Source organism: Pseudomyrmex gracilis, unplaced genomic scaffold (assembly GCF_002006095.1).
Source record: "Pseudomyrmex gracilis isolate BER0280 unplaced genomic scaffold, ASM200609v1 scaffold_182, whole genome shotgun sequence".
NCBI classification, from domain to species: domain Eukaryota; kingdom Metazoa; phylum Arthropoda; class Insecta; order Hymenoptera; family Formicidae; genus Pseudomyrmex; species Pseudomyrmex gracilis.
Window position 1 is genome coordinate 313,522 of NW_018020766.1, and position 27,008 is coordinate 340,529.

General features: G+C 34.8%; 4 protein-coding genes across 5 annotated transcripts in view; 1 reads left to right on the top strand and 3 right to left on the bottom strand.

Moving 5' to 3' along the window:
* The window catches only part of LOC109858041 (beta-1-syntrophin), a 223,410-nt gene extending 218,242 nt beyond the window's left edge, over nucleotides 1–5,168 (bottom strand). The window contains exons 1-3 of the mRNA XM_020434916.1: nucleotides 4,694–5,168; nucleotides 4,451–4,606; nucleotides 3,305–4,216 (exon numbers count right to left, since the gene is read on the bottom strand). Of these exons, the coding sequence (XP_020290505.1) occupies nucleotides 3,305–3,328 (24 nt within the window). The 5' untranslated portion in view covers nucleotides 3,329–4,216; nucleotides 4,451–4,606; nucleotides 4,694–5,168. The remainder of the gene's footprint in view (nucleotides 1–3,304; nucleotides 4,217–4,450; nucleotides 4,607–4,693) is intronic.
* A 1,692-nt stretch (nucleotides 5,169–6,860) lies between these two features.
* On the bottom strand, nucleotides 6,861–14,069 carry LOC109858038 (purine nucleoside phosphorylase-like). 2 transcript variants are annotated; one of them, XM_020434913.1, is made up of 6 exons: nucleotides 13,736–14,069; nucleotides 11,195–11,289; nucleotides 10,381–10,559; nucleotides 10,105–10,280; nucleotides 9,270–9,460; nucleotides 6,861–8,494 (listed from the first exon to the last, which is right to left on the bottom strand). In XM_020434913.1, the coding sequence occupies exons 1-6, from the start codon at nucleotides 13,828–13,830 to the stop codon at nucleotides 8,274–8,276; spliced, it is 957 nt and encodes a 318-aa protein (XP_020290502.1). In that variant the 5' UTR covers nucleotides 13,831–14,069; the 3' UTR covers nucleotides 6,861–8,273. The 2 variants fall into 2 exon arrangements, with proteins under 2 accessions (XP_020290502.1, XP_020290501.1); XM_020434912.1 differs by having other exon boundaries at nucleotides 10,381–10,589; nucleotides 13,736–14,068.
* A 3,652-nt stretch (nucleotides 14,070–17,721) lies between these two features.
* Nucleotides 17,722–19,353, top strand: LOC109858044 (phosducin-like protein). The gene is made up of 3 exons (XM_020434918.1): nucleotides 17,722–18,453; nucleotides 18,576–18,990; nucleotides 19,109–19,353. The coding sequence occupies exons 1-3, from the start codon at nucleotides 18,235–18,237 to the stop codon at nucleotides 19,330–19,332; spliced, it is 858 nt and encodes a 285-aa protein (XP_020290507.1). The 5' UTR covers nucleotides 17,722–18,234; the 3' UTR covers nucleotides 19,333–19,353.
* On the bottom strand, nucleotides 19,350–20,953 carry LOC109858042. The gene is made up of 3 exons (XM_020434917.1): nucleotides 20,835–20,953; nucleotides 20,181–20,655; nucleotides 19,350–20,019 (listed from the first exon to the last, which is right to left on the bottom strand). The coding sequence occupies exons 1-3, from the start codon at nucleotides 20,866–20,868 to the stop codon at nucleotides 19,500–19,502; spliced, it is 1,029 nt and encodes a 342-aa protein (XP_020290506.1). The 5' UTR covers nucleotides 20,869–20,953; the 3' UTR covers nucleotides 19,350–19,499.
* Nucleotides 20,954–27,008: the final 6,055 nt, after the last annotated feature.

Consider the following 27,008-nt stretch of genomic DNA (forward strand, 5'->3'; position numbering starts at 1 on the left):
ATATGTATGTATGTATATATTCAAAGAAAATAAATATAAAAGTATAAAATCTTGATTTAATTTCTCTTATTCGTCGCCGTTGCAATTTTCAGAGCGCAAGGACTCGAGAAAAATGGTAGCATGGAAAATGGACGCTACAGTGCATCGCGAATAAATGGCGTCTGGTACTCGACGACGTGAATAAATCAATTGTACTATATGCCGGCGAAATTCGTAATTTGAAAATAATTGATAGCGGTCGACAGTGACGTGGCCGAGCTCTCTTTGTTTTCCTCTTGCGCCATTATTTCCATCAATCCAGTTTCGCGCCGCAACAATAGCGTTACTACTGCCGCGTAAAATGGCGTATGGACGCAGCGGAAAGCAAATAATTAGAAGAAAATTGCACATGCTTACGGGGGCATAATAGTTTTCAACTAATTTGCGTCTTATTTATACATACACATATATGTATTTTGTTTTTTAATTAATTCATAGATTAATTCATAGATGTTCGAACAAAAAGATCTTGCGGCTTAAAATATAATTGCAAAGCTATATAATTAAGAATTACATAATATTTTGTAAGCTTTTTAAAACTGTTTTTTTTAATTCTCGCTCATGATTAGATAATTATTTTATTAAGTTATTAGATGAATTACTCGAAGAAAAGAAACATAGAAACTCTAGAAACCAACTATAGGAGCTGTCTCTTTACTTCAGATTTCTTAAAGCTCTCATATTCTCGATAACAACATTGAATTACAGCGTGTCACAATCATCGTCTCTTGTTACCATCGAGGCAAAGTTTGGAAGGCATCGCGTGTCACCGTCGCGGGTTTCAGTATCACCAAGAAGAAATCAAGTCGTTTTTAAGATATTTCAAGTCGTTTTCAAGATATTTTAAACTATTAAGATGACAAAGTACTTTTTCAAAATACAAAAGATAATTTGATAAATAATCTTAATAAAAATTTGATTAAAAACTTTTATATTTCTATATAAATAGCATCCGATTACTTGATTAGGATAAGAACGTGGAAATATATATATATGTGTATATCTAGTCAGCGCAAATCAACAAGTATTTTGTATCAACACCGAGCACTGAGCAAATCGACAAACGAGTTGTAGCAGTTCACACGCGAATACAAATTTAAGTCGTTACGGTCGTGCGACGCTCGCGGAACGATAAACTCGCTTCGACCATGAGCGATCCTTTTACGTAAAGACATAAGAGACGAAACGAATCGATTTGAGTTGCGACCTTGCGGTAAGGATTTCACACCGGCGGTGCTATCGAGTAAAATAGTCCCGTATATAGTCAAATAGAATTATCTTTCTTTTTATATTTTAGAATTTAACAAATTTGAAATATTTTATACGCAACACAAAATCGTTATCCATATATCAATATTAATGAAAGAATGCAAATAAAACAGTGTGTTTTAAAAATTCAATATGTAAACTTTCTAAACGTCCAATAAGTTAGACTTTTGTTTTACAAAATAATCCAGTTACCATTATCTAGTACTAATTTAATCCGTCCTAAAAGCCGGTGACAAAATATTCGGCAACATAATGTAAACATATATAGACTCTCTCGACGATGCGAATAAAAACATAAAAAGCTTCACATGAGCGCGAACGGCAGACGATGCCATTTTAACCAAATTGATTCGTGCAAAGTATTAAAATGCGGAAACAGACGTCGCCCGTTCATTTTAGTCCGATATACATATGTACACGCGCGAATGCGGCTTGCGTGCCCATGCGTGTAGAAAGAACAGGATGAGAGAGAGTGTAAAGAGAGTCAAAGGTAGTGGAGCTGGAAATTTTGACTATACAGATGCCAGGTAATCGGAAAATGCGCATTACGCACTCCGTGCATCGTGCCGTAGAAATAAGCCGCAGCGCTAAAATGAAGCGCAAAACCTCAAATTTCTTTTAGTTGTCCATGAACATTATTCAGTTAAAGAAAAACTTTCTCAGACTTACGTTAACATTAGATTTTTTTACATCCCGTAATCTTTATCTATTTTCTCTTATTTTTTATTACGCCTTTTACGCCTTCATATTTGTGAAAAATTTTGAGTTTTTTTTTCTAAAACTAATATCTCAGGCAAATATACTTACTATGATATGTTTCAAAACAAATGTCATGTTAATTTCTGCGAACTATCACAAGCCAATTTTTATTCCAAATGTGATTTCGATTATCTACAAAAGCTCTCGTTACAATAGGTAGATGAAACAAACTCGAAGATTAAGCGAATGTTGCCACCCATGTCTTTCAAACGACATCCCGAGTTTTCCTCTTCTCTACTTCTCTCGCTCCCATTCTTGGCTACGCTTTTCTCTACGCGATCTATCCCTCTTCGTCTCCTTCTTCTCATTCTCTTGTTCTCTCGCACACGCGCACTCAATGGCCATAAACTACTGGTACCCGACGTACGCTGAGGTTATTGGTTTTTGCAAAGAGCTTGACAGTGCCGTATATATGTCGCCGTACATGTAACTCCTCCGTCTCTCGGACGGATTTTATTTCTCAAAAATAATCTCTGAATTTTTTCTCGAGATACATGAGAATTTTTTTAACGCACTTTCTTCCATCGAAATAAGCAACGGTATAATTTGCAAATGATAAACGACACACACAGAAGAGATAGAGTAAAATTTACCGAGGATCTTTTGCTATATACAAACAATATTATTGCGCGTTGCTTTTCTGAATGAGCGTTTTTTCGCGGCACAACACGCGAAAAGTTTTATACTCTCGTCGTGTCATATTCTATAAAGCATCCTCGATAGTAAAATTATCATAGTTTTGATTAGAATTTATGTGCTATTTTTAAAAAGTCAAAAGTTCTGCATAGTTATTTTTCTTTTTTTTTTTTTTTTTGAAGCTTTACTCGATGTTTGAAGATGTTACGAAGAATTTTCCAAGTCTCGGAGGATGAAAATTTTTTGAGAGCTCCGAGTAAGTTCTCTGATTGAAGTTATCGTTTTATTTTGAAAAATTTACTTATCGAAAGTATTTGAACAAGTGTGTTATAAACAATTTTCTCACCTCTGAAATTTTTTTTTATCGTGTTACTAATTTCTTTTAATTTCTTCTCATTCTACTTCCCGTATGTGTAATTAAGTACGTTCATTATTTATATTTCGAGAGAATAGGCGGTTGAGGTGTCGCGCGTTTACGTTCAATTTTGTTTCTTCTCTCATGTATAACAAATCAAAGTAATAATATACAATCTAACAATAAGACAAAATACAGTACACATATACATACATAAGTACAACTACACTATCTACAACTATTTACCGTTTTACGCGCGTGTATGGGCATATGACTTCCGGTGAAAAATGGGAGGCTTGTCGCCTTGCCTGCTTTTTGCTCGAATTAGTTCTATTGTAATTCTTTTCTCTCTCTCTCTCTCTCTCTTTCTCTCTCTCTCTTTCTCTCTCTCTTTCTCTTTCACTTTTTTCCCTCCTTTTTTTTATTTTTTTATTTTTCTTATTCTCACTTTCTTTTTTGAAAAGCCCAATCTTGCGTGTGGCGTTCACGCGTTGCTTCTCTATCACTCTCACGTGGCTTACGACATGCGTCAATGCCAGTTGGACTAATACGATTCTCGATCTGCGCACGAGCCAATCACACAACCGCCCGTTGGCTCTCCCTTCAGCAGCTTCAACATGTTTTATCGCTCCTTCAACGATCAGTCCCGGGCCTGTGATCGCCCTATCCGTCTTTCAACGAAAGATCGACGTGATTTGCTCCGATCTACGAATGTCCTCCGATTGATCTACGCATCAGAGTATCGAGATATTTAAAGCCGTCACGCACACACTCGTGTTCGCTTCGTGCGATTCGCTTGTTGGCGAGAGACAGAAAAGTTTAGCTCTCCGTCGGGCACGATGTTGAACATGGACCAATCGCGGCTCGTTGCTTCGCCCACAAACGGACACCTCCTCCCCGACCCCGTTTCACTCTCGACCGTAGAGTCTTCTCTCCATTCACTTTCGCTTATAAGGACAGCCTCCTTTTACACGAACGCACGATGAGAGCAAAGAATATACTCCACTTTTGATTAAACGCTCTATTACAAAATCGAATCTCGGAGACGTTGAGATATTCATTTAAATCGTCAGATTTTCGGTCCTTTTAATTTTTACAACGGTTTTTTTTTTGTATTATTTCCTCGGAACTTTGCAATGCTTCGAGAATTCCGAAAAACTTCAAATACATATATATATATTAATTTAGACAAAACTAAATCCTTAAGAATATTTTTATATAATTGTTGATAAAATTTGGAGTGTACAGATTCTTATTGTATCATTTGTTAAATCTTCAAAATTTTATACTCTTTTTATTACGCGTACATTTTTTTCGAAATAGTTTTTTTTTTAGATCGCACGTTAAAAATTCTAAGCTGTTACATAATCAATAATTCATTTTTAAACTTACAAATTTGTTGATTTTCGCGTTTGTTTCATAAATTATTTGCACCTTCTAATGTATGCGTGTATATCCGAATCTCCGAGCTTCTTTGGAAGTTCGAATTGAAAGTGCTGTAATCTTCAAGTTGGCATATCGACTTTCCGAATCCTTACGTCTTCCAATCTATAGATATAAAACTTTCTGTCTTTAATACTAAAACATTAAAATCACTCGTAATTACGTACGCCCAAGTTAATAAACTCCACTTACTTTTCACACCTATTTATATGTAAATCTGTGTATATTTATTCGTTTTTCGCACAAAATTACACGCCCGGGTTTTTCACTGCGATCTTAGCGATTTTCACGAGTTCAACTTTTCGGAGGGAACAAAAGCGCGATGTTTTCGAGAGCGATAATTTGTCAAATTGAGTTACGCACGTCGATCGACTGTTGAGCGAGTTTCTCGGTCGCAGGAAGCGCGACGTACACGGTGTACACCGAATTTCAGACGACGGGGAGAACGCGACGTAACGCAGCACAATAGTTTTAAACTTCACGAAGCGGATTCGCGAGGATTCGCGTTCGAAATTTGAATGCCGTCAGAATCGGAGCGTTCGACGCAAGATAGGACGAGGGACGCTTCGCGAGGAGCGACCATATCGCTTTTATCGCGAGTCACATACAGGATATGACAGCAAAACTCCTTAACCTCACTCCGCGACGGCATCAAACGTACTGAAGTGCGACACAGTTCGTTCGTCCGCCGCCGCGGCCGACTCGCCGTAGGTGGCGATGGCGAACGACAACGACGACGATGGGAGAGAAGCGTGCCGCACGATGACGTCATATAATCGAGAGAGAGGAACGGTCGAGAGCGTGTGTAGTCGTTCGATAGCGGCGCGCCCCGCGGAGACTCGCGAGACGCATTCTACTTTATCGACGCGCGCGATGAAAATGAATATCTCGCTCAGCGAGATGAATATGATATATCGAGGGAGCTTTTGTATTATCGCGCGTATCATTTTATTTTTCCGAACCGAGCAGGGCCCGTTTCAACCGGACGCAGGTGACATCAATTTCTTTTAAATACTTTCATAATAATAATGCACGTATACGGGCAAATCCATCGTAGTTTTAACTTTTGATGGACTGTTTTATACTGCTGAATCTGAGTTGTTTTTTATATGCACAAGACGTATTTTTTCTTCGTATACTATCTAGTAATAACTATATATAAGAATGCAGAGCGGTCGTGTCATTGCTGGCGTTCAAAAGTACATTAAATCGGCAGAAAATATAGAAAATCCACATTTATTTTGTCTCTTTCGAATTTGTGTTTCATTCTTAATAACTTTGTACCCGCGCCGTGTTATATAACGCTTTTGTATTAAATGGAAAAGTTAGTTCTTTTGCATTCATACATCTTTTACCTGGAGGTCGATCATGTGCCATGTAATCGTACAAAATGGTGGCCGCTGAAAAACTTATCCCTCCATTCTTGCAAAATATTAATTTTCGTAGAGTTAACAATATTATATACGAGTCGTTAAGTTAATTGACTAACTGAGGTACTGAAGTTGTAGCAAACACAAAATGCAAAAATTTAAGACTTTTTTGTTGAAAATTATGCCTCAAAAATGAAACACACACCAGTGTATCAAAGATTGCCTTCAAAAGCGTAAATTCATTGAAAAATCCACAAATCACCTTGGCACATATTTCGAGAAAACTTTTTTCAGTCTATATCAACTGTAAACAATTTCTTGTATCCCATAACTTACCACGGAATCTATGTGGCAACAATTTTCAAACCCAATTTTATTACGACGTTAAGAGTGCATAATTTAAACATAATTGCAACGTAAAACTGGAAAGAAATTAAGTCGATTTCAATCAGGTAAATTTTGCGTCATTTACTTAAAACTATTAACGCGTGTAGATTGGTTTTTGAACCTATTTCAGACATATTAGTCAATATAAGATGTATGTGCACATTTGAAAAAAAAATAAATTTTCTTAAAAAACTACGGTGGATTTGCCCATATACATATATTACGCGTGCGACTTGTTATTGATCGTATAACATGTATATCTTTCTTCTTTCATAATATATATATATATATATATATATACATATATACATTTTTTACTTATTTTATAGATAATTAAAAACGCGTTTATTACATAATTTAACATAAAAAGATATTAATAAGGCACGTCTGATTTGCAATTAGAGAATGTGTAAAAATTTAATCTGACGAAACTAAAAACTTCTATAGAGAATCGCTTTCTCTTGTTACTTTTTATATTAATATATTGTTGTTTTAAAATATAGTTTGTGATTTCTGTGTTTCAATAAGCAGCGAAATTGTAAAAGCAAGAGAAGGACAAAACTATTTTTTTAATATAAGGACAAAACGTATTTTTTTAAATATATGTTTTAAATATATATTTTCTTCTCTCATTGAAAGAAGTACGAGTTAAAACAGTCTACGTACTATTTGTATATATACATACGACTTTACAGAGAACTCGGTCAATTGGACGAAATACATAATTACTCCAGATACTTAGATCTCATTATTTGATACATTTCTAGCAATATTACACGATATAATGGTGCTAGTCGATGTAGTTACAATGTAATTGTAACGCTCACCGTTTCGTACGTCTACTACTTATATATATTAATTACATCTCTCCGCTGCAGCAGAGTGTGTCAATTTTAGTTTATTTGATTAACAAAAACGGAAAAAATGTACTTGCGTATATATTTGTGTGCTTGAAAAATTATTAAACACTGAAAGTACACACACGCGCAAAAACATATTTGTATAAGGTTAAAAACAGTATACTATACATACACTACAGAAACAAATTAAACATTAACGGAAATTAAATCGAATTTGTATATGACGCTTATTGAAATTAAAACTTATTATTTGAAATCATGCAGTTAATTGTTAACATTTCATTTGAAATACAATAAACACGTGTATTACTTAATGTAATCGTAACTTAAAATAAAATATTTACATTAACAAAATCTATACTTTTATCTTATTAACTTCTTAAATACTAAATAGATCTTCATTTTTTATTTGTCTTGTGTAAAGTCCATTTTTGTACTTTTTTGAAAAACAATATTTCTAATTGATTTGTTTAAAGGCATAAGAATTTTGTGATATCCAATATACAAGAGCTTAGCGAGATGTTCTTCGTGCTCGTTTCACTACCGCGTAATTTTTCCGCTTGTCGAATCATAATTTAATTTGGCATTCTTGCGCCGTATGGTCTTCAAGCTTCGAGATTTATCGGAGTTGAACGACGATGCATTAGCGATGGAAGAGGGCGGAAAACGAGATGAGGATAACGAAACGAAGGTAGAAAATCGAGAGAAGAAGTCGCGCAGCGACTAACCGTTCGTTTTTAAATCCTCTCTTCTTCTTCCTTCGGCCTTCTCCCTCAAGACGTGTAACGAATCAATCGAGATCTGATTGAATCCGAATTCAGATAAGTAGAGCGTCGACTAAAGAAGCCAGACATGAACGAATAACAAAGATTCAAAGACCGACCTGTCAATCAACTTTTTCTTTTTTTTTCTGAACTTTTTTTCGTTAAAATAAAGTCAATTGAAATTAATTTGAAAGCAACGAAGAGAACAGTTACATGCTTCAAATGTATAACAACGACACTAAAATATGTTCGCGTTATCAGTTCATCGTTCAAAACAAATGTCTTTGTTCGATAGCTTCGTTTAGAAATGAGAACTGAAACAAATCGCTCTCGCAAAAGAAGCAAATTATTCTATTGATCGTTCAAAGTCTTAAATGTGTCATTTTACTTTTCACTGCTTCATTTTTAGAACATCTGTGAGACGTACGACAATCCTGGATACATATTCCTGAAGAAGATGCTGTCGCGCCTTGCCAACATCCATTACTTCCTCGTGAGTTGCCTCGCCATGATCCTCGTAATCAATGACGCACGAGTTGGTGATTAGACTGAACGCGAACACAGTAAGATCGCAATGGCGGGCAGTGATTACCTCGTGAACAGTAGACATGCCTAAAAGTAATAACTTGTTTTTAACACACAAATACAGATAAATATAAAAATCTAATACCTACAATATAAGTATAATTTTTATAAAACAGGAAATGTGTAATGGCCATTTGAAGCAAAAACACTGGTAATAACGTGTGTATGATAGATGCATTAGTTTATTCAAGCAGGTAACATATAGAACGTTTTCGGCCTTAGATTAGGCCTTTATCAATATATATATAAATATGATGTTCTTGAATTAAAACTTATACAAGTCACATGATTACAATATAGAAATATTAAAGTAACTGAAGTAATGCATCTATCATACACACGTTATCACCAGTGTTTTTGCTTCAAATGGCCATTATACATTTCCTGTTTTATAAGAATTTATTGAAGCTTACTACACTCCTATTCTAAGTATAATTTGTCAAACAAACATGTTAATGTATGCTAATTGCTTATCTATCTATCTAAATCAACAAAATGTGATTATTATTCAAATGTAGATAATGCGACGCCAGAGTACTGTAAGTGTCTCTATCTTACTTTGTGTTAATATATTCGTTGATATTTACAACATTTTCGCATATCATATTTACAACAACGAGCAGTACTTCATGTCAATTTCGTGTGTTTTCTTTATTAAAAGATATACTCGGAAACGCATTACAATTATTTTGGTTGTAAAAGCAATATTCTTTTGTTGTTCGCAAATCTTATAAAAAAAAATGTATTAACACACTCTCGTAGAATTTAAAATACTTGATAAAAATGAGCGAAAGACACGTACCGACTGCATCGACGCCGATCATTCTCAGCATTTTAAGTTCCGCTACTGTTTCGAAATTTGGGCCACCCAAACACGTGTAAACACCGTTATGCACGATATCGGCGATACCCATTTCTTCAGCGACTTGTCGACCGATTTCTATCAGTGTGGAATTGTAGGCTTTATTCATAGGCGGAAATCGAGGACCAAATCTGAAAAAAAGGAGAATCACGTATATTGAAGATATGTATTGTATATTACAATAACTGTTACATTATAGTGAATCCGCTCCGATAAATTTTACGAAATTCGTTAGATTTTAAAAAATGCACGAAGAGCTCGCAAAGAAGAGAAGAAGACAAAAGGAACGGTGAGATTCGCGTAGAAAGAATAGAATTAATTTATTTCGTTGGCATGTATAATCCTCCGGAATCAAATTGATGAACTGTTTGCGCGACGATACAAAGAAGCTGATTGATATTTGCTCAGCAAAGTTTTTCCGCGCGTTCTCTGTCTCGCTTCTTTTCCTTTTCTCCTCGTGTATCTTCTCATCATCTTTTCCCGTACTCTTTTATCGCGCTTTTTTCTCTGAAGTTTCTTATAACTTCTTAAACAGCTCGTTTCACCGCTAGTTGTATCTGTTATTGTTTCAAGCCGTATCAATTCAATTTTTTTAGTCAGCTGTGAAAACATTTTTACCTCTTTTCTTGAGATTTAATTAAAAATTTCTACATTTAATTTTTTTATACACACATACATTTTGATAAGCAGAAAAAGAGAGAGAGAGAGAGAGAGAGAGAGAGAGAGAGAGAGAGAGAGAGAGGGAGAAACGTATTTAGTTCTGCATAAATCCTACCTGTCATCATTCGGTCCTTGAAGCGGGTTGTTGCCGGCAAAACCCATCATGTTCACGTGGTCTTTCACTATCATGATATCGCCAACTTTGTAAGTAGGATTTAGACCGCCGGCTGCGTTTGTCGCGATTAGGTGTGTCACCCCCACTAGCTTCATCACCCTCACTGGCATCGCGCACTAGAAATTCTCGTTATCGTATCTCTTGATTGGCGTAATGCGACATTTTACGTGCATTGTACTATGTACATGTAATAATAATCAGCAAAATTAGTCGTACCATCCAGAGCGGATAACCCTCGTAATAATGAAATCTGCCTTGCATGCACATAACTGGCACACCCTGAAGATACCCGAAGACCATTTGACCGGTGTGACCCTTCACTGTGGACATCGGGAAGTGCGGAATTTCTTCATAAGGAAAGCATTGCTTGTCCACGAGGAATTCAGCGAGCGAACCTGGACACAACTCGTTTTGCTCATATGATCCTGTTCAGGAATAAACAAAGCTGTGATAGCACGAACATACCGGATATTCACCGAATCGCAATTATTGCGCAATATATTCTTTTATACAATCCCGAAAATCTTGTATTGCGTGAAAAATTTAGACGTTGAGGTAAAAAAACTCTTTAGAAAAATTATGTACGTTTTTACAAAATAATAATAAAGAAAAAAATATCTACAAGTAGAAATAGAAATAACATTTGTTAGATGTTGCTGTAATTCATATGTTTTTTTTCGACGTTTTTGCTTTGTCAATTTATACCGCCTCGTCATTTCGGAGAAAGAATTGCTCCAATTACTTTATCTCCGTATAAACCTTAATAAGCAGCTTTCTAGGAAATAGCTTTTATAATTAGCTACTTTGTTTTATTGCGCTTGTATTATATCTACTGTCGACATTTCATTATTGTGATTAAATAACAAAAAGACTGCACAAAGATAACAATAAACACAAGAACAAAACATCACAGCTGTATTTAAAGCTAAACATGATATTTACATTAATTGTGTTGATTTATAATTTCATATTAGACATTTTGTTCAAACAATTATACTTAAAAAATGCATAAATATATGTAACTACTAACCCATTCCTGAGCCACATATAATTCCTATTTTTGGTTTGATTTTTATGCGATCCAACAAGTATCGTGCCGATTCCTGCAATGTTTCGAACGTGTACCTAAATAATATAAGTAAACATATAAGTATTTTACATTTATAGTACTGTAGAGAAAAATTGATTATTGTAATAAAAAATGAAAATGTATTTTACGTATTCTGTTTCGAATATTCATACGACGGCTGAAAAGTTCTTACAGATTGACTTTGTACGTTGTTTGTATGACCGTCCTGACGACAAATATTTTCTTGACTTTCCCCATGCCGTGTTGATTAGGTACCGATCGGTTAAATTCGAATATATTGTGTACAGCGTTCGAGTAAAAACATTTTTCAAAAAACTGAGGATCAAACGCTCGAGGAAATCGATAAAAGACATTACCGGCGACTGTCAACGCGGATCGAAGCGATAGATCGTGTTTGTGGAGAATAACTTCTCCACAATTTTCTCCATTGTAAACGCATAATTATACTCATTTTAACAAGTAACAGTGAATATTTTAATTTTAAAAAAGAATAACGACAACCTTCTCACACAATTCCTACAGTACAAATAAAAATGTTATTATTAAGAAATAAGTATAATCAATTTCACAACCTAATTAAGAAATAAGTATAATCAATTTCACAACCTAATTAAATAATATACAAATGCTTATAAGAGCTTCGATGAAATACTTTAAATAAGATTTACGCATAATTATAATAATTATAATAATTACGTAATTTATAGACTTTTTCCCATTTTTGACAGTTTTAAACTGTAGTGCGTGATATTGTTCAGTTTATATAAATATGCATTGTCTGATTATGATGTGGTTTCCTCTCGGTACCAATATTATACAGATGCATTAACATACATACTCAATAGATTGATACTGATTAAACAAACGTCATACTCGTTGCTTAATCTCACACGATCATCACACATAGCTATGTTATACAGCCCATCATAACTATTACACGTAATAGTGTATTTACATTTTACAATAGTAACATAATAGAAAGACGATTGTTCAATAATGAGTTTTATAAGACTCGTAAAGAGAAATCTATCTTGTTGTAATGTTAATTTTTTTAAGCTAGAACTTTTTGAATTTATTTTACAAAAGAGAAAAAAAAAGAGAGAAACATGTTTTTTCTCTGATATCTTAAATTATCTGCGTTTTTTAATTTTATCAAAGAAATGCCACATATATTTTAAATATAAACTCCTCCGAGTATCAAGTTTATAGTTAAAGATTCGCGAGTAAATTTGAATTACTGCATTGAATTTGGGCTGTTATGTGTGCACTTTGTTCACCTCAATGCACGAAAATTTTGCGCGTGCGTTTGCACACATGTGTATATGCGTATATACGATAGATGAGCTGTACGTGGATTCAGCATACAGGGTGTAATCAAAATATGTGTAACAGAGAAGAAGTCCATTAAAATGAATTCATCGCAAATGCATTTTTAAAATAGATTTCCACATCAAACGCTCTATTCCAATGTCAAAGAAATAAAATTGAAAGTCAGCGAATCACCTCTGTATTTAACCTTGCATTATACGATATAAGAAATATATACTGTATTTTTTATTTTTGCTATTTTTTATTTTTTGTATCTACTTGTGTACAGCACATCAGTCACACTTAGCGCGAACAATAGCTGAAACTAATATGTCGCACGTGATTAATCTGAAAACAAATATGACAAATAAAGAGCAACTAATGACTTTTACTAGTGACTATATATATATATGCATTTCACTTTTTCTCTGCTTGACATTGAAGATTGGCATTGAAAATTTTTTTGGATGATTAAACATACATTAATTGCATTGACAAAGTGATGTGTGTGTGTGTGCGCGCGCGTAATATCTTAAATAGACATATGATCTTATTTGGTTTTTATATTTTTTAACTTAACATGGTTTTAATTTATAGAATTTTTTTATGTTTTTTCTGAAATTTTCTTTTCGCATGTGTACACAAGAGAGAGAGAGAGAGAGAGAGAGAGAAGAATTTAGCAACTTTAGTTTCTAGCAACTTTCTTCCGAACACCATGTATATCTGAAAACGCGTTTTGCATTCATGTATGTATCTCGATGCATGATTTGTAATACCTCTGAAGACTGTGTTATGCATTTAGCTTAAATCCGCTACTATTTGAGCTTGCTCTGGTAGGTTAACAGGTAACCGTACCGTTTTGTACCAATTTTAGATCAAAATTATGTTAAATTACAAATGGGCACGTATGAGCCCGCGCGAAATACTTCTCTTAATTCAATTTGCATTATATTTGTAAAATTAACGTCACCAAAATCGCAATATTAATTATCAATAGATATATTGGCAACAAATATTATTTAGACACGAATTTTGCCTCGTTAATTACATCTCTGCGCAACTTCTTATAATTAAACTGTTCTGTTTTTATTTTTAGACATTTAAGCTCACACACACAGAAAAATCATTCAAAATAATATAAAGTTAAAAAAAAACTTTAAATCGAACACTTACGTGTGTTGCGCATTCTTCGCGTTAAACTCGTTATTGGTGGATCGTTTGATAGCTGGAAAGCTATCGTGACCATTGGTGGTATCTGGAAACGGCATTTTCACACGTCGATTTACGATGAGCTTGACAAGTGTCACTGATCAGTGTCAACAATGATCAATAAAAAAAAATAGAAACTGATATCAAGTGATCGATCGAACGATCCGTACATTTATCGAACGCTTAAATGATGTAAATGGTTGGCGCTTGACTTTTGTGCGTCTTTTATAAAGAGCATCGAAAAAACGCTAGCGCAATGAGCCGACCAATGATCTTGGACGCAAGTAAGCACATCGACCAATCGGCAACCGTACTGGAGCGTAAAGAGCACGACAAGGATTGTAGCAAACGCAAAGCACTGGACAAAGAAGGAGAGAAGGTCGCGCGTGATGATAACCCGTTACACAGCAAGTGGTCCAATTATTGTTATTTGTTCCGACAGCGACGTTGACGTCGACGAAGCGCGAAATCTAGTGCGACGTGCAGGACAGAATAATATTCCTGTCAGTGCGAGCACATGATTAGGTTTATCTTGATGAATATCCGCAAACGCACTCAGTAACGTCACGCACACTACGGAAGTAAAAATCGTTCAAAAAATAAAGAAAAATAAAATCGGAATTCTACATTGTTCTTTCACTTCTCTTTTGACATCTGTAACAAAATGTATAAATTGTTTTTCTTTTGATTGATTCTCTTTGATAGATTTAAATTGATTCTCTAATTGTTAAATTGTTTTTCTTACATCAGTATATTATACTGTACTGATGGATACATTTATGACGTTAAGAAATTAACTTTCATTGCTATAGGCAGCTTGAGTTTGTTCACAAACATGTTAGTAGACGCTCAATCAATATCGCTCAAATGGTGCTAGAGGCGCCTTCAAACCTTCGGTATTTATTATCAATATTCATATACTTTTATACTAATGCAATGTATAATTCAGTGTTTCGATCATTTTTATACTTTCTGCAGAACTCTTATATTTTGCGCGCCAGCAAAAAGTTTTGCTATCTGTTACGCACGCTTTGCATTAGACAGTATATAAGAGTTAACGATGATTTTCTATTAATTCGTAAAATATCATTGAAAAAAACGCAAAACTTGCCTATAAAAATTTATTCTTGATGAGTGATTTCTTTAATCGACACACATTATAGTGTTATCACTTGTTTCAAATCTAAAGATCTAAGATGTTACATCACACTAAAAAAATATCAGAAACTGTTGTGTGTTGCGTAATTGTATGCCGATTGACGTCTACATATTTTGACTACTGCTATAGTATTTGCACGCACTTGTACATGAATTTATTACTCGATGATAACTTACTAGAGGTCAACGATAAGATGGAACCCCCAACGAATCTGTTGGATCATACTCAGGTCATGATTGACGTTCTTGTGTGTTTGGAACACACAAGAACGTCAATGTTTTTACTATTATATTTGTAATTCTAATATATTTCTATTATCGCGTTTATCGGCTTAAATTTTTTTTTTTTTAGTAGAACAATCATAAATATTTCATCACACAAAATAAATCATAATATAAAGTTTTTGCGAATGTTTACTTCGTGACAAAAAATAAATGTTTTTCTTACTCTTTTTGTTGTGCGCGTATGTTGGATCATCGGCTTGTTTCACTCTCTGTTTGATTTGTAATTGCTCAACATCAGTGAGTTAGTGACCTCTGAACGATAGTTAACGCAAGTCTTTAGTAAGAAAGAAGAATTTCTCTATTGGAAAAATACAGATTACGAAATATCTAATATGTCGAATGTTCCATTTAAAGTGAAACATTCTATCATCTAATGTGTTTCTAGCAATATGTTATCGTGCCAGCAAAAATTTCCAATTCATTTTTATTACCGCGTTAACTCAGTTAAAAAAAATTTTTTTAATGTTATAATTAGATACAAAATTCTTAATTAAATTTAAGATCTGCAAATAATTGTGATAAACAGCGATAAATGCAGCACAAGAGAAAATCAAATGAAAAGAAAATCAAATAAATTAATATAAAACAATATGTTACTTATATGTAATTTATCACTCGCAACGAATAACAATGATATAGTGAATCTTAAATGAAACTTGTACATGAAGCATAAAGCAACAAGTAGAAATATGGCTGCCTATTTACCTCCGGATTAACCAGGCGCTGATATATATAGCCATATATCTATAATAATCTCCCTAGATTAACCTTTACACTTCCTGCATTGTTCGAAGAAAATCTATTGCAATATAGGGTGCTTTGCTCGCGCCAAAAAGACACTCAATACAATCTAAATAAAAATAAATTTAACAGCTCAATATTGCAGTAATAAAAATTAGAAGATCGAAATAAACAAGATTAGGTTAGTTCTTTGTAATTATATATAATTAAAACATTTACGATCAGTTTCTTATTATTTAGACTTCATGAGAAAAAAAAATTTATTTTTAATATATTACATTTATTTTATTCTTGAATGTTTCAACTTTTTATTCTCTCTCTCTCTCCCTCTCTCTATGAGATCAGAGAGAAGTCAGAAGAATGAGAGCGGCCAGGCCCATCAGTGATGAAAGATCGAGCCCGCTGCAACGAGAGTATCGAAGCGGTGGGGGCACGAACAAGCAAGAATCGTCGTCTGTGACGGCGGTTCTCGCTTGTGTGCATGCCCCCACCGCTTCGATTGGCTTCGATACTCTCGTTGCTGCAGGCTCGATCTTTCATCACTGATATGAAGCCCATAAGAGTTTTTACAATTGCTTTTCGTGGACATGGTTCTATTCCGTGCTATGTGCGGTGGACATGGTTCTATTCCGTGCTATGAGATCACCGACGTGGCGGGGATACACACACGAGAGAATCACCGTCCGTGTGCGCTCGTGGAAGAGTTCTTCTTCTTCTTTGCTTATATGGCGCACGCCCCTGCACGTGAGGAGCAAAAGCCAGTCTGAGACAAATTGATTGAAAGCGCGATACTGCTCGTGGAAGAGTGCAGACATATTATGGGAGTTTTTCAGCTACGTAGACAGGCGACACTGTGCAACACAGTGTCTACTAGTGTGAGTGAGACACACTGATATGCTCTTTCTCACACTAATAGACATTGTATTACACACAATGTCGCCTGTGTACGTAGCTGGAAAGTTTCCTATGTGATGTATGACGGCGGTTTTCGTTTGTGTGCGTATCCCCACCACGTCGATGATCTCATAGCACGGAATAGAACCATGTCCACGAAAAGCGATCGTAAAAACTCTTATGTGCCTGGCCGCTCTTATTTTTCTCTTTGATGAGATTTTTATTCTTATTTCTTATTCTAATGAAATATATCAAAAACAGATGTTCAAAATTTACGAGGTCGATTTAAATTTAAAATAAGTTGCGCTAACAGATATGCGACACAGGTAATATAAATCTCTTTTTATTTCCATATAAGAAGATAAAGAAAGTGAAGAAAGGAGAACGTTCTCAAAAATAAATTGCAATGCAATAAAATGAATAATAATGACTTGAAGAAAATTTACTATCTTGATCATATTTTGACCCAAGCAACTTATTTTTATTTCGTTTTCGTAAAGTGAAAAGAATTATGATGAGAAATCTACTTATTATCGTAATTCCGTTCTCAAAAATTATTAATTGCAATTATACATGCCTGTAAAGCCCGTTCTACATTGATCGCAAACGCAAGGAACAGATCTCGTAGAATTGACTAATCGTATTGATCAAATCAGTCAATTGACCAGCGTGATTGGTCAATTCTACGAGATCTACTTCTTGCGTTTGCGCTTGCGATCAATGTAGAACGGGCTTAAAGCGATACACGTGCATATAGCATGGAATAGAACTATCGGCGTGCACGTAGCATATTCGTACCGACAAACTGCTCATGCACATGATTATGTAGTTGCCAGTGTGGCACCACCGCATGGACATAGCGCTATCGGACAGGGACAGAATAGAAAAGCGATAACAGTTAAACTGCGTTTTCAGTCTTTTCTCCATCTGTTTTTGTCATAACAGAATCATTTGTGTAAAAGAAGTACGTATTAACCTCATTTAAACTAAAAAAGTTCGATCAAAGTGCAGCGAAAGTTTTCGCACCTTTGCTGGGTGCGAAAGATTTCAAATATAGAGTTAATAGTGCGATGAAAACGGACTTGATCAACCTTGCATAGACACGTTAAAAAACACTAAACAAATAAATAAAATAAATACATCAGTGTGTTAATAAAAACTGAAACTGGCTATCTTATTTAATTAAAACTTCTTTAGATTTATAAATATATATATATATATGTCAATTAAATAAGTTTATTCAATAAATGTCTGCTTATATATGTACATTTAGGTGGTTCTTGCATAATGCGCAATAAAATGCTTTAATAGATCACATCTTATGTACATATAATTCTCTCTTCATTGCTTTATAAACATTCAATTTTCAAATTCTAAAACCAATCATGTCAACATTAGAAGATAAAGTGGAAGAGCTTTTTCTGGGTACAAAGTTGCAGAATTATTGTAGTTCTAGTGAAGATGAAAATGATTCTGACACAGGAGAGTCTGATAAAGAATACGAAGATACAAATTGTAATCAAAATACTGCACAGTACATTCCATCTTCATATTCCCAGTGGGATGGGACCTCAAGTAACACAGGGCCTAAGGGTGTTATGCAGGTATAATGATATCATATAATATATCTCAAAAGTCATGTCTTATATACATATTTAACAGTTTTCAATAAAACCCAAAGCAAAAATATAACTTAATGTGTTAACTTGAAATGTATTTTTGGTAGGATTGGCGACAGTATAAACATTTGGAAAAGGAAAAGCAAAAGTCACAAGAGAGGGAAAAGTTGCAGATGATAAAGAAACTGAGTTTAACATGTCGCAGTGCTTTAGATGAAGAAAAAGAGAAACTAAGTGAAACAGATCCAGATTTGGCAAATTTACTTGCCGATGAGTTTCTATTGGAATATCAAAGACAAAGAATGAAGGAGATGCTTGCAACAGCAGAAAAACTCCGCTTTGGGAAAGTCATTGATTTGGAGAATACAAATCAGTTTCTGGAGGCAATTGATGAAGAAGATGAATCTGTGACTATTATTGTCCACATTTATGAGCACAAAATATCTGGTTGTGAGGCTATGAATGGATGCTTGATTTCTCTTGCAGAAGAATATCCTTACAAGAAGTTTTGCAAAATTTTAGGTATACTAAAGAAACTTGAAATATGTAACAGTAAGATACATGTCAAATCCTATGTTATGTTTAAATCATTGTTAATATATAACTTCACAAATTTCTTCTTTATTGTGTTTGCTTTTAGGGTCAACTGCAGGTCTTAGTAAACAATTTAAAACGTTTGCTGTTCCAGCATTGTTGGTTTACAAAAAAGGTCAGCTTATAGGAACTTTTTTGAATATGACAAATACTCTAGGAACAGACTTTTATTCATCAGATGTAGAGGCATTTCTCATTGAGCATGGAATACTCACTGATAAAACTTGCGTACCTCTTATTCTGAAGAATGAGAGCACAGACTCTGAATAGCAAGTAAAACAAACAAGTGATCTATTGACATGCTTTTAATCATTTCAGCAGAACAAGAAAATTGAATAGATTTTAAGATGTATATATATATATACACACACATAGAAAAGTATAAGCTATAATTACATTTTTAAATATTTTTCTTTATAAAAAATTTTTTCTTTAATTTATTTTAACATATCAAGGAGACGTTTCTTTTTTCTTATTGCATTACAGAGTTGCAAGTAGACTTTCAATACCTGATCATATTCTGTATTTTTTAAGTGATCATAAAGCTTTTTTAAATCTTCTTTTTGCTTAAGTTCATCCGTAACTGCTTTCAATTTGTTTTCGACTAATTGATCCAGCCTTTTAAAAGCATCAAGAGTGATCGGAGTTTCCTGGAACATTCTAACTGCGCAAGTAAGCCTTGTTATCTTTGCTTGCAACTCGGCAACATTTGCTTGCAGATGCAGATATACTGTTTTTTCTAATTGCATCTGGCTCATGTCTTCGTATTTTAATTTAGTCCATTGATTGATCAAGTCTGCGTACTTCGACAAATCGTTTTCGCATTGCAGAAGCAACTCTTCAATTTTATTCTTCCATTGCGCCAATGGTATGTCAGAATATTCCAGAAACTTGCTGCATATGTTGTATTCATTATTCTTCGATATCTCTTGAGTATTTCTTTCTAAAGCTTCATATCTGAACACAAGAATCAACATAACTTTATTACAAATAGTACATATTACTAGTATTATCAAAATATCTATCTTAAACTAATTAGAAAGATAAATTGTACTTGAAACTAGTAATAAGAATATTTTTGTTTAATAATAAAAACAAATGTTTTATCAAAAACTCACTTCAATATCATATTGTGTATCCTTTCACGAAGTAATGTCTCAACACAACACTTTATATCTAATTTCTCATCAGAACTCAAGTCAGACAATGGTAAGTCACTGATTCCCAAAAGTTTCATCTCATCTTGCGTGTGTTTTGTCAATAAAGGAAGATGCATGTATTTGTCAAGTTTATCAAGTAAAAGTAAATTTGCCAATTTATCTGCTGTGCTCTTGCACAGGATATTTTTAGGATTGAAAGATGCCTCTTTTATACATTGATAAACAATATTGACTTTTATGTGTTCACTTACATTTTTCTCACATAATACTAAAGAGTTTATTAGTTTTTCATTCAAATTTATGTTCTGATTCATAGCAAACTTGTTGCTATTTTTTGCAATACTAGAATAATTGTCAAACAACAAACTCTCTGTAGATTCCATTCTGCCAATAAATCTACTAGATTGAGAACATGTTGAGATACTAGAAATATCTAAAAGAAAAACCACAAATATACAAGAATGTATGTTTTGTATGTTTATTACACGATAACATTATATGCACACATAAGTGCCATACATATATAAACAAATATATATACTTACAATTATAAAACTTTTACTATATTTACATATTACACACAAAACTTTAAAAAAGTATTTTTATATTTACCTGATATTTGATGGAAATCATTGTAATTATTCATAATAATATGTTCGTAATTTAGAATTTAAAATCTTAGACGTTTTTTTGATATAGTTTGGTGGGAAAATGGAAGTGTGAAGCATCCGAAGTTGTCTGTTCATAAGGCTGGATCCTCATGCAGACACCGGCGGTTTGACACCAAACGTTGATTGGTTAAAAGCGGTAGGAGAGAATAAATTAAATTTGCCATTTACCCTCACCATCTGCTTTTCACCAATCAACGTTCGATGTCAAAGCGCCGGTGTCTGCATGAGGATCCAGCCTAAAGGCCTATCTACATAAAGAGCCGTCTACAATGAAGAGTTGTAGGCCGTAATAGTAAGAAATTGACCAATCACAGACTAAGTACAGAAGAATAATCGATTGTGATTTGTCAATTTCTTATTGTTACGGCCTACAACTCTCCATTGTAGACGGCTCTTAAGACGCAAACGAAAAACATTAGTCTCACGGAATTGACCAATCACGTTGATCCAATTAGTTAATCGACCAAAGGGTGCTTTCCAACTACGTACACAGGCGACACTGGATGTGTTTTGCCGAAGTTAGCGCTACGTAGCGCTACGTAGCGGCTTCATGTAGCAGTTGCAACTGCTGCGTTACTTCTGCTGGACAGTATTGCTACGCGCAGCATGTTCTAAGCATAGACGTATAATATATAGACTGCGCGTTTGGCTGAAAAGATGTCTTCAACGTTGAGAGAGACAACATACTTTGAATAGTAACTCTTTCTCTGTCTATTATTTCCCCCACTACTTTGCTAGACAAAGATGAGGCTACTATTCAACACCAGCTGTCTCTCTCTCAACGTTAAAGACATTTTCTTACCATGGCAAAGGTAGGGAACGCGCAATCTATATATTATATGTCTATGCCTTTGTCATGTTAAGAAGATGCGCTAACTTCGGCAAAACACACCCAATGACACTCGTGTGACACGAATGATGTTCTTGAATGTAGCCCAAAACGTATACTTCCCCTATTTCTTCACTCTTTACCTTACGCATGCGCAAAGACTTACTTGGTATAAATTTGTGGTTTTCCGGGTACAGGGAGGCAAACCTCCACCCGAGAAATAACTCACGTGTATAACTTTGAACGAATAACACTAGATATATTTATTTACATTAGATAAGACTTGTTCTACAATACAGTCGTAAGCTGTAAGTCGTAAGAAATTGACCAATAACAGACTAATTACAGAAGAATAATCGATTGTGATTGGTCAATTTCTTACGTATTGTAGAACAGGCCTAAGTACAAAAGTAGAATACCGCGTACAACAAGGGGCATGGAAAAGAAGACAAAAATGAGATACTGCGCCACAGCTGTAGCGTGTCCGTTTTTCTAGAGACAGTCAGGACGAACGCCGGAACGCGACGACTCGGATCTAGCGGACAGGGCGCGGGACATAGAGCTTATACTCATGGAGAGGCCATGCGAGCGCAAGGAGGATCGACAAAGAGAGATATATTTTTCTATTTCAATTGTGGCCACTTCTTATAGGAGAGAATAACAGAGAACACGGAGTGGGGGAGCCACAGTTGAGACAAAATATATCCAAACAGAGAGAAGCCTGAGAGCGGCCATGCCATTGTAGTTTCTTACGACGGTTTCAGCCGCTGGTTTTAGCCGTATTTCCACAAAAGTGGAACTCAAAGGCCGTTCTACATTAAACGCAAGTAAAAGATCTCGTGGAATTGACCAATTGCAGAGTCAAATCAGCCAATCGACCAACGTGATTGATCAGTTCCACGAGACCTGCGACTTGAGTTGCATGGAGAACGGCCTTTGAGTTTCACTTTTGTGGAAATACGGCTAAAACCAGCGGTTGAAACCGTCGTAAGAAACTACAATGGCATGGCCGCTCTCAGGTTTCTCTCTGATCCAAATATATCTCTCTTTGGCTGCGTTCGGGGAGCGCGCTATCATGTTGCATCATTCTATCTTTATTGCTCATTAGATGTAAAACAAAGATAGAATGACGCAATAGCGCTGATAGCGTACTCTCCGAACGCAGCCTTTGTCGATTCTCCCGGCGCGGCCCTCTCTATGGTTAGCATATAGGCAGGGCCTCTCCATGAGTATAAGCTCTATGGACAAAATATATCATGAATATATCTCTCTTTGTCGATCCTCCTTGCGCGGCACTCTCTATGATTAGCATATAAGCATGGCCTCTCCATGAGTATAAGCTCTATGGCGCGGGACAAGGTCCTGCTTTCTGCGGCTGCGCGCTCGCTCGACGCTTCCGTGACCCGTGAGATAGCGCTGCTCCCGGAGCGTCTGCGCGGCCGATCGGGAGTCCGCCACAAATTCATCTCGCGCTAGCGCAGTTTCGGTTGTAATCATACTTAGTGGTGAAAAAAGCGATGAAGGGGAAAATATACGTTTTGAGAGTGAATTTGTATACGTTTTGGGAGGCATATACGTTTTGGAAGTATACGTTTTGGGAGGTTCGACTGTATATTACTTTAATAATCACAGGTGTGTGTGTGTGTGTGTGTGATTATTGAGCAACTTCTTATTTATTCCGTAGTAATTGTGTCGGTAGTGAAGAAGTTCGCTCGTCAGTACACGTGGTCGCCACGGACGATCTTGTACGGAACATTCGGATAGTCGTTGTCGAGATAAGACTCATTAAAATATCGATTAATTACAAGCCATCCATTATTTAAACAATATCGTCGCTCATACAAATTTGAAACTATTCAATTTTTTAAACTGCAAAATATAAATTTCATAAGAGCCGTTCGCAGGATATGCGGAAATATGTGTGTATACAGGGTGTCTCAGAATTGGTGTGACATCTCTCGTAGGCAGATAGAAGGAGTAAAACTGAATCGAAAAGTCCTGAACCATTGTTTTCTATTATTTATAATAAAGGAGTAATTGTTGAGTAAATCAGGCCAATCAGCGCCGACCTTTAGCCAGGCGCATGTCAGTGAGCCACGCGCCTTGTGTGTGTGAGCGCTCCGCGCGGTTCACTGGGTGCATCCAGAAGCACAATGGGTGCGTTCAGACAACTCAACAGTTGCACAACGGTTGAGAGATAATCACTTCTGATTGGATCATACTTTTGGAACCACAGCAGATTTTGAAGAATAGTCCTATCATAAGTGATAATCTCTCAACCGTTGAGTTGTCTGAACGCACCCAATCGCTCACTGGTCTAGTTTCCACCGAAACCCTCAATTCGGTTTCATTCCGGTACGGATTAAATTTAGTGTTCCGTTTCCATTGGAAGTAGAGTACTTATAGATCGAAGCGGAAGCGAAATCAGCGCAATTTGACAGGTTTCCATCAACTTAAATCTGATTCTACGTCGCATTAGGTGTGAATTAATGCTTCGGTGGAAACTAGACCACTGAGCGCTCAGTAAATACCCTAGATCTGTCTACTGGATGCAAACGCTCTCTAAGCGGCTCACAGTGAGCGATCGCCATTTTTGTGAGCGCAGTTTCACATCGCTCACTCCGGTCACCTATATGGTCTTTCGCGCCAAAGAATATCTCTAAAGGTTAGTAACTAATATATTTCTTGTGCTTGTTAATTTTTATTTCAAAATTGGAAACTAAAATGATCTTTTATTGCAAATAATTAAACAATTAAATAGTTAGATATTGTTAATATGTATAAATTTTTTGAAATATATATAGTAATATCTTCTGTCTATATGTTGTCCAATCACATTTACAAGTTGCTATAAGTTATAATTAATAAATTTTTTAAGATATACAATCTATGACTTTTTGGTAACATAACAAATTATCATACATAATAAAATAAATAAATATAAAGTTTATAATTATTATAAATAAAAAAAAGATTATTTTTTGTATTGTAATATTTTGTTATACTTACCTTCATTGTAGTGCGTCTCATTCGGAAATGTACATGAAAATCGCACAAAGAATATTGTGGAACTGTTACTTCAAAATAATTTTCATTACGATAATGCACAGATTTATAATTTAATAAAATATTTTCTTCTTCTTTACATAAATTTTCACAATGAAGGATAATTTGCATAATATTATTATTTTCACTTTCATTTTCTAAAATTATCATACCAATACGTCTTTGCATTATTACAAATTATATATATTACTATTATTTAGTAACACAACTTTTTTAACTTTACTTTCTTCTTATATTTCTATAGCTGCATTCTGATATTTACTGTCAGTACTAAAAATCTATATTTCACGTCAAATGTGCTATAGATTTCTAGCACTGGGAGTGAATATCGAAACGCAGTTTATGTCATGTGATATAAGCAGGGCTGGGTAAAATGCTTTTCGAATTGCAGTTAAAATACTAAATGTAAAATACTTAAAAAAATGTATTTAAAATGCAAAATGTAAAATGGGTTTTCAAAATCCATTTTAAATATAAAATGGATAAATAGGTATTTTAAAATGTTTTTCAAATATAAAATGCTTTTTTAATATATGTAGGTTTTATTTGGATATATTTTATAAGTATACATGTTATTATATAAGTTTATTTTATAACCAAGCTGTTTAATTTAAGCAGCAATTGTTTTTCGAAAGTATCATCGTGCATGCTTCGACGATTCGGGCGCATAATCATGCCTCCGTATGAAAACATCCGTTCTACTGGCGCAGACGACGGGAGCGCAGTATTATATTTTATAAAAACTTCTCGAACAGCAGGAAATGCATTAAGCGAGTCTAAACATGTATCCTCATTTTGCAAATACTGCAAACATTGCAGTTCAATCGTATTTTTAACGGAGGTATTTTCAACACTTTCATCCGATGATCCTCCTTCAAAGGTAAAAAAGCTTTCACTGCTTTTGGCTTCGGATGTATTTATTGAATCATTTCGAGTTTTTGTCACATAGGTTAGTAAAGATTCAGCTTCGTTAACAAGCAATTCTTTGACATTATTTTTTTTTCTTTTGGTACCCACCGTAACTTAAAGAACGGATGGCTAACAGATGCTAAAATAGCATCGTGTACTTGATAGGAAAAATCAAAGTAATCACTGAATCTTTTGTTTAAGCCTTCTAATAATACGACTACTAATGTCGCACAGTATTTTAAATGCCTGAGTTGTAGCTTTTGCAACGTCTTTTGCGTTTGCAGCAGAACTGGTAAAAGTTCACCATAAAAACAATTTTTCTCGCTTTGTAGCCTATCTAAAGCTTCTGCGATTGGTTTGACACATTCAATGTATTCTGCTAAAAATTCCAAGTCAGTGTCCTTAAATTTTGGTAGTTCAAGTGTATCACAAACAGTTCCAAGAAATTGTTTAACTGTAAGAAGGTCATTTAAGCAATCGAAGGTTGAGTTCCAACGAGTGGCACAGGGTGATGATGAGGCCTTTCCTGTAATATCAAAATATGTCTCAGCAGCTTTAGGAGATCGAGATGTTAAATTCCATATGGCAGAGCATTTTCCAAAAGCAGAATGATGAGAACGATTATAGCTTCCTCCACTATTTCCAGATCCTGTTAATGNGGCTTTGATGTCCACTGTGGCTAGTAGATTTAAAGTATGACTCACACAGCGCTGATGTGCAGGTAGAAATATCTCGGATGAACTGGATTCACCCGCAATTTCTTCAGTTATGCCTTGTATAACGAAATCATCATCTGAATCATCATTGTCGTTGTTATCTAAATCAATTATTTGATTGTTTTGGCTGAACATCGAGAAGGCTTTTACCATATTTGATGCATTGTCCGTTGTTATTTTTACAATTTTCTTTGCGTCAAGTTTAAATTCGCAATGTATATCGTGAATCATTTCAGCAATCCTGTCGTAAGAATGCTTACCCTTAAACCTGCGACAAGCCAAAGCCGCACTTTCCCTCTGAAAATTTGCATTTATCTGTGAAGAAAACATACTTTTAAATACAAAGATACTGACAAATTAAAAAAAAAAACTTGTTATACAAAAAAAATTTTTACTTGTCTTTCTCTTAATCTAACTCACAAACTCATATAATTTATAAAAAATACAATTTCTAATATCATTTCATCTTTAGTTAATATTTGAATATAACAGATTGAAGCATTGCTAAATATGTAACTGCCAATGTAACAAATGTAATAAAACTTTATGAAAAAATTACCATAGACAATTTTGAATATGCGTGCTGTTTAGGATT

Coding starts and splice junctions, on each gene's coding strand:
- LOC109858038 (XM_020434912.1), bottom strand. CDS start 13,830: ATGCCGTTTCCAGATACCACCAATGGTCACGATAGCTTTCCAGCTATC. Junction 10,281..10,380: donor AGGGTTATCCGCTCTGGATG/GTACGACTAATT, acceptor GAGAATTTCTAG/TGCGCGATGCCAGTGAGGGT. Junction 8,495..9,269: donor GATCGGCGTCGATGCAGTCG/GTACGTGTCTTT, acceptor TATTACTTTTAG/GCATGTCTACTGTTCACGAG.
- LOC109858044 (XM_020434918.1), top strand. CDS start 18,235: ATGTCAACATTAGAAGATAAAGTGGAAGAGCTTTTTCTGGGTACAAAG. Junction 18,454..18,575: donor GGCCTAAGGGTGTTATGCAG/GTATAATGATAT, acceptor TATTTTTGGTAG/GATTGGCGACAGTATAAACA. Junction 18,991..19,108: donor GAAGTTTTGCAAAATTTTAG/GTATACTAAAGA, acceptor GTTTGCTTTTAG/GGTCAACTGCAGGTCTTAGT.
- LOC109858042 (XM_020434917.1), bottom strand. CDS start 20,868: ATGAATAATTACAATGATTTCCATCAAATATCAG. Junction 20,656..20,834: donor TGATTTCCATCAAATATCAG/GTAAATATAAAA, acceptor TTTTTCTTTTAG/ATATTTCTAGTATCTCAACA. Junction 20,020..20,180: donor ATACACAATATGATATTGAA/GTGAGTTTTTGA, acceptor TCTTGTGTTCAG/ATATGAAGCTTTAGAAAGAA.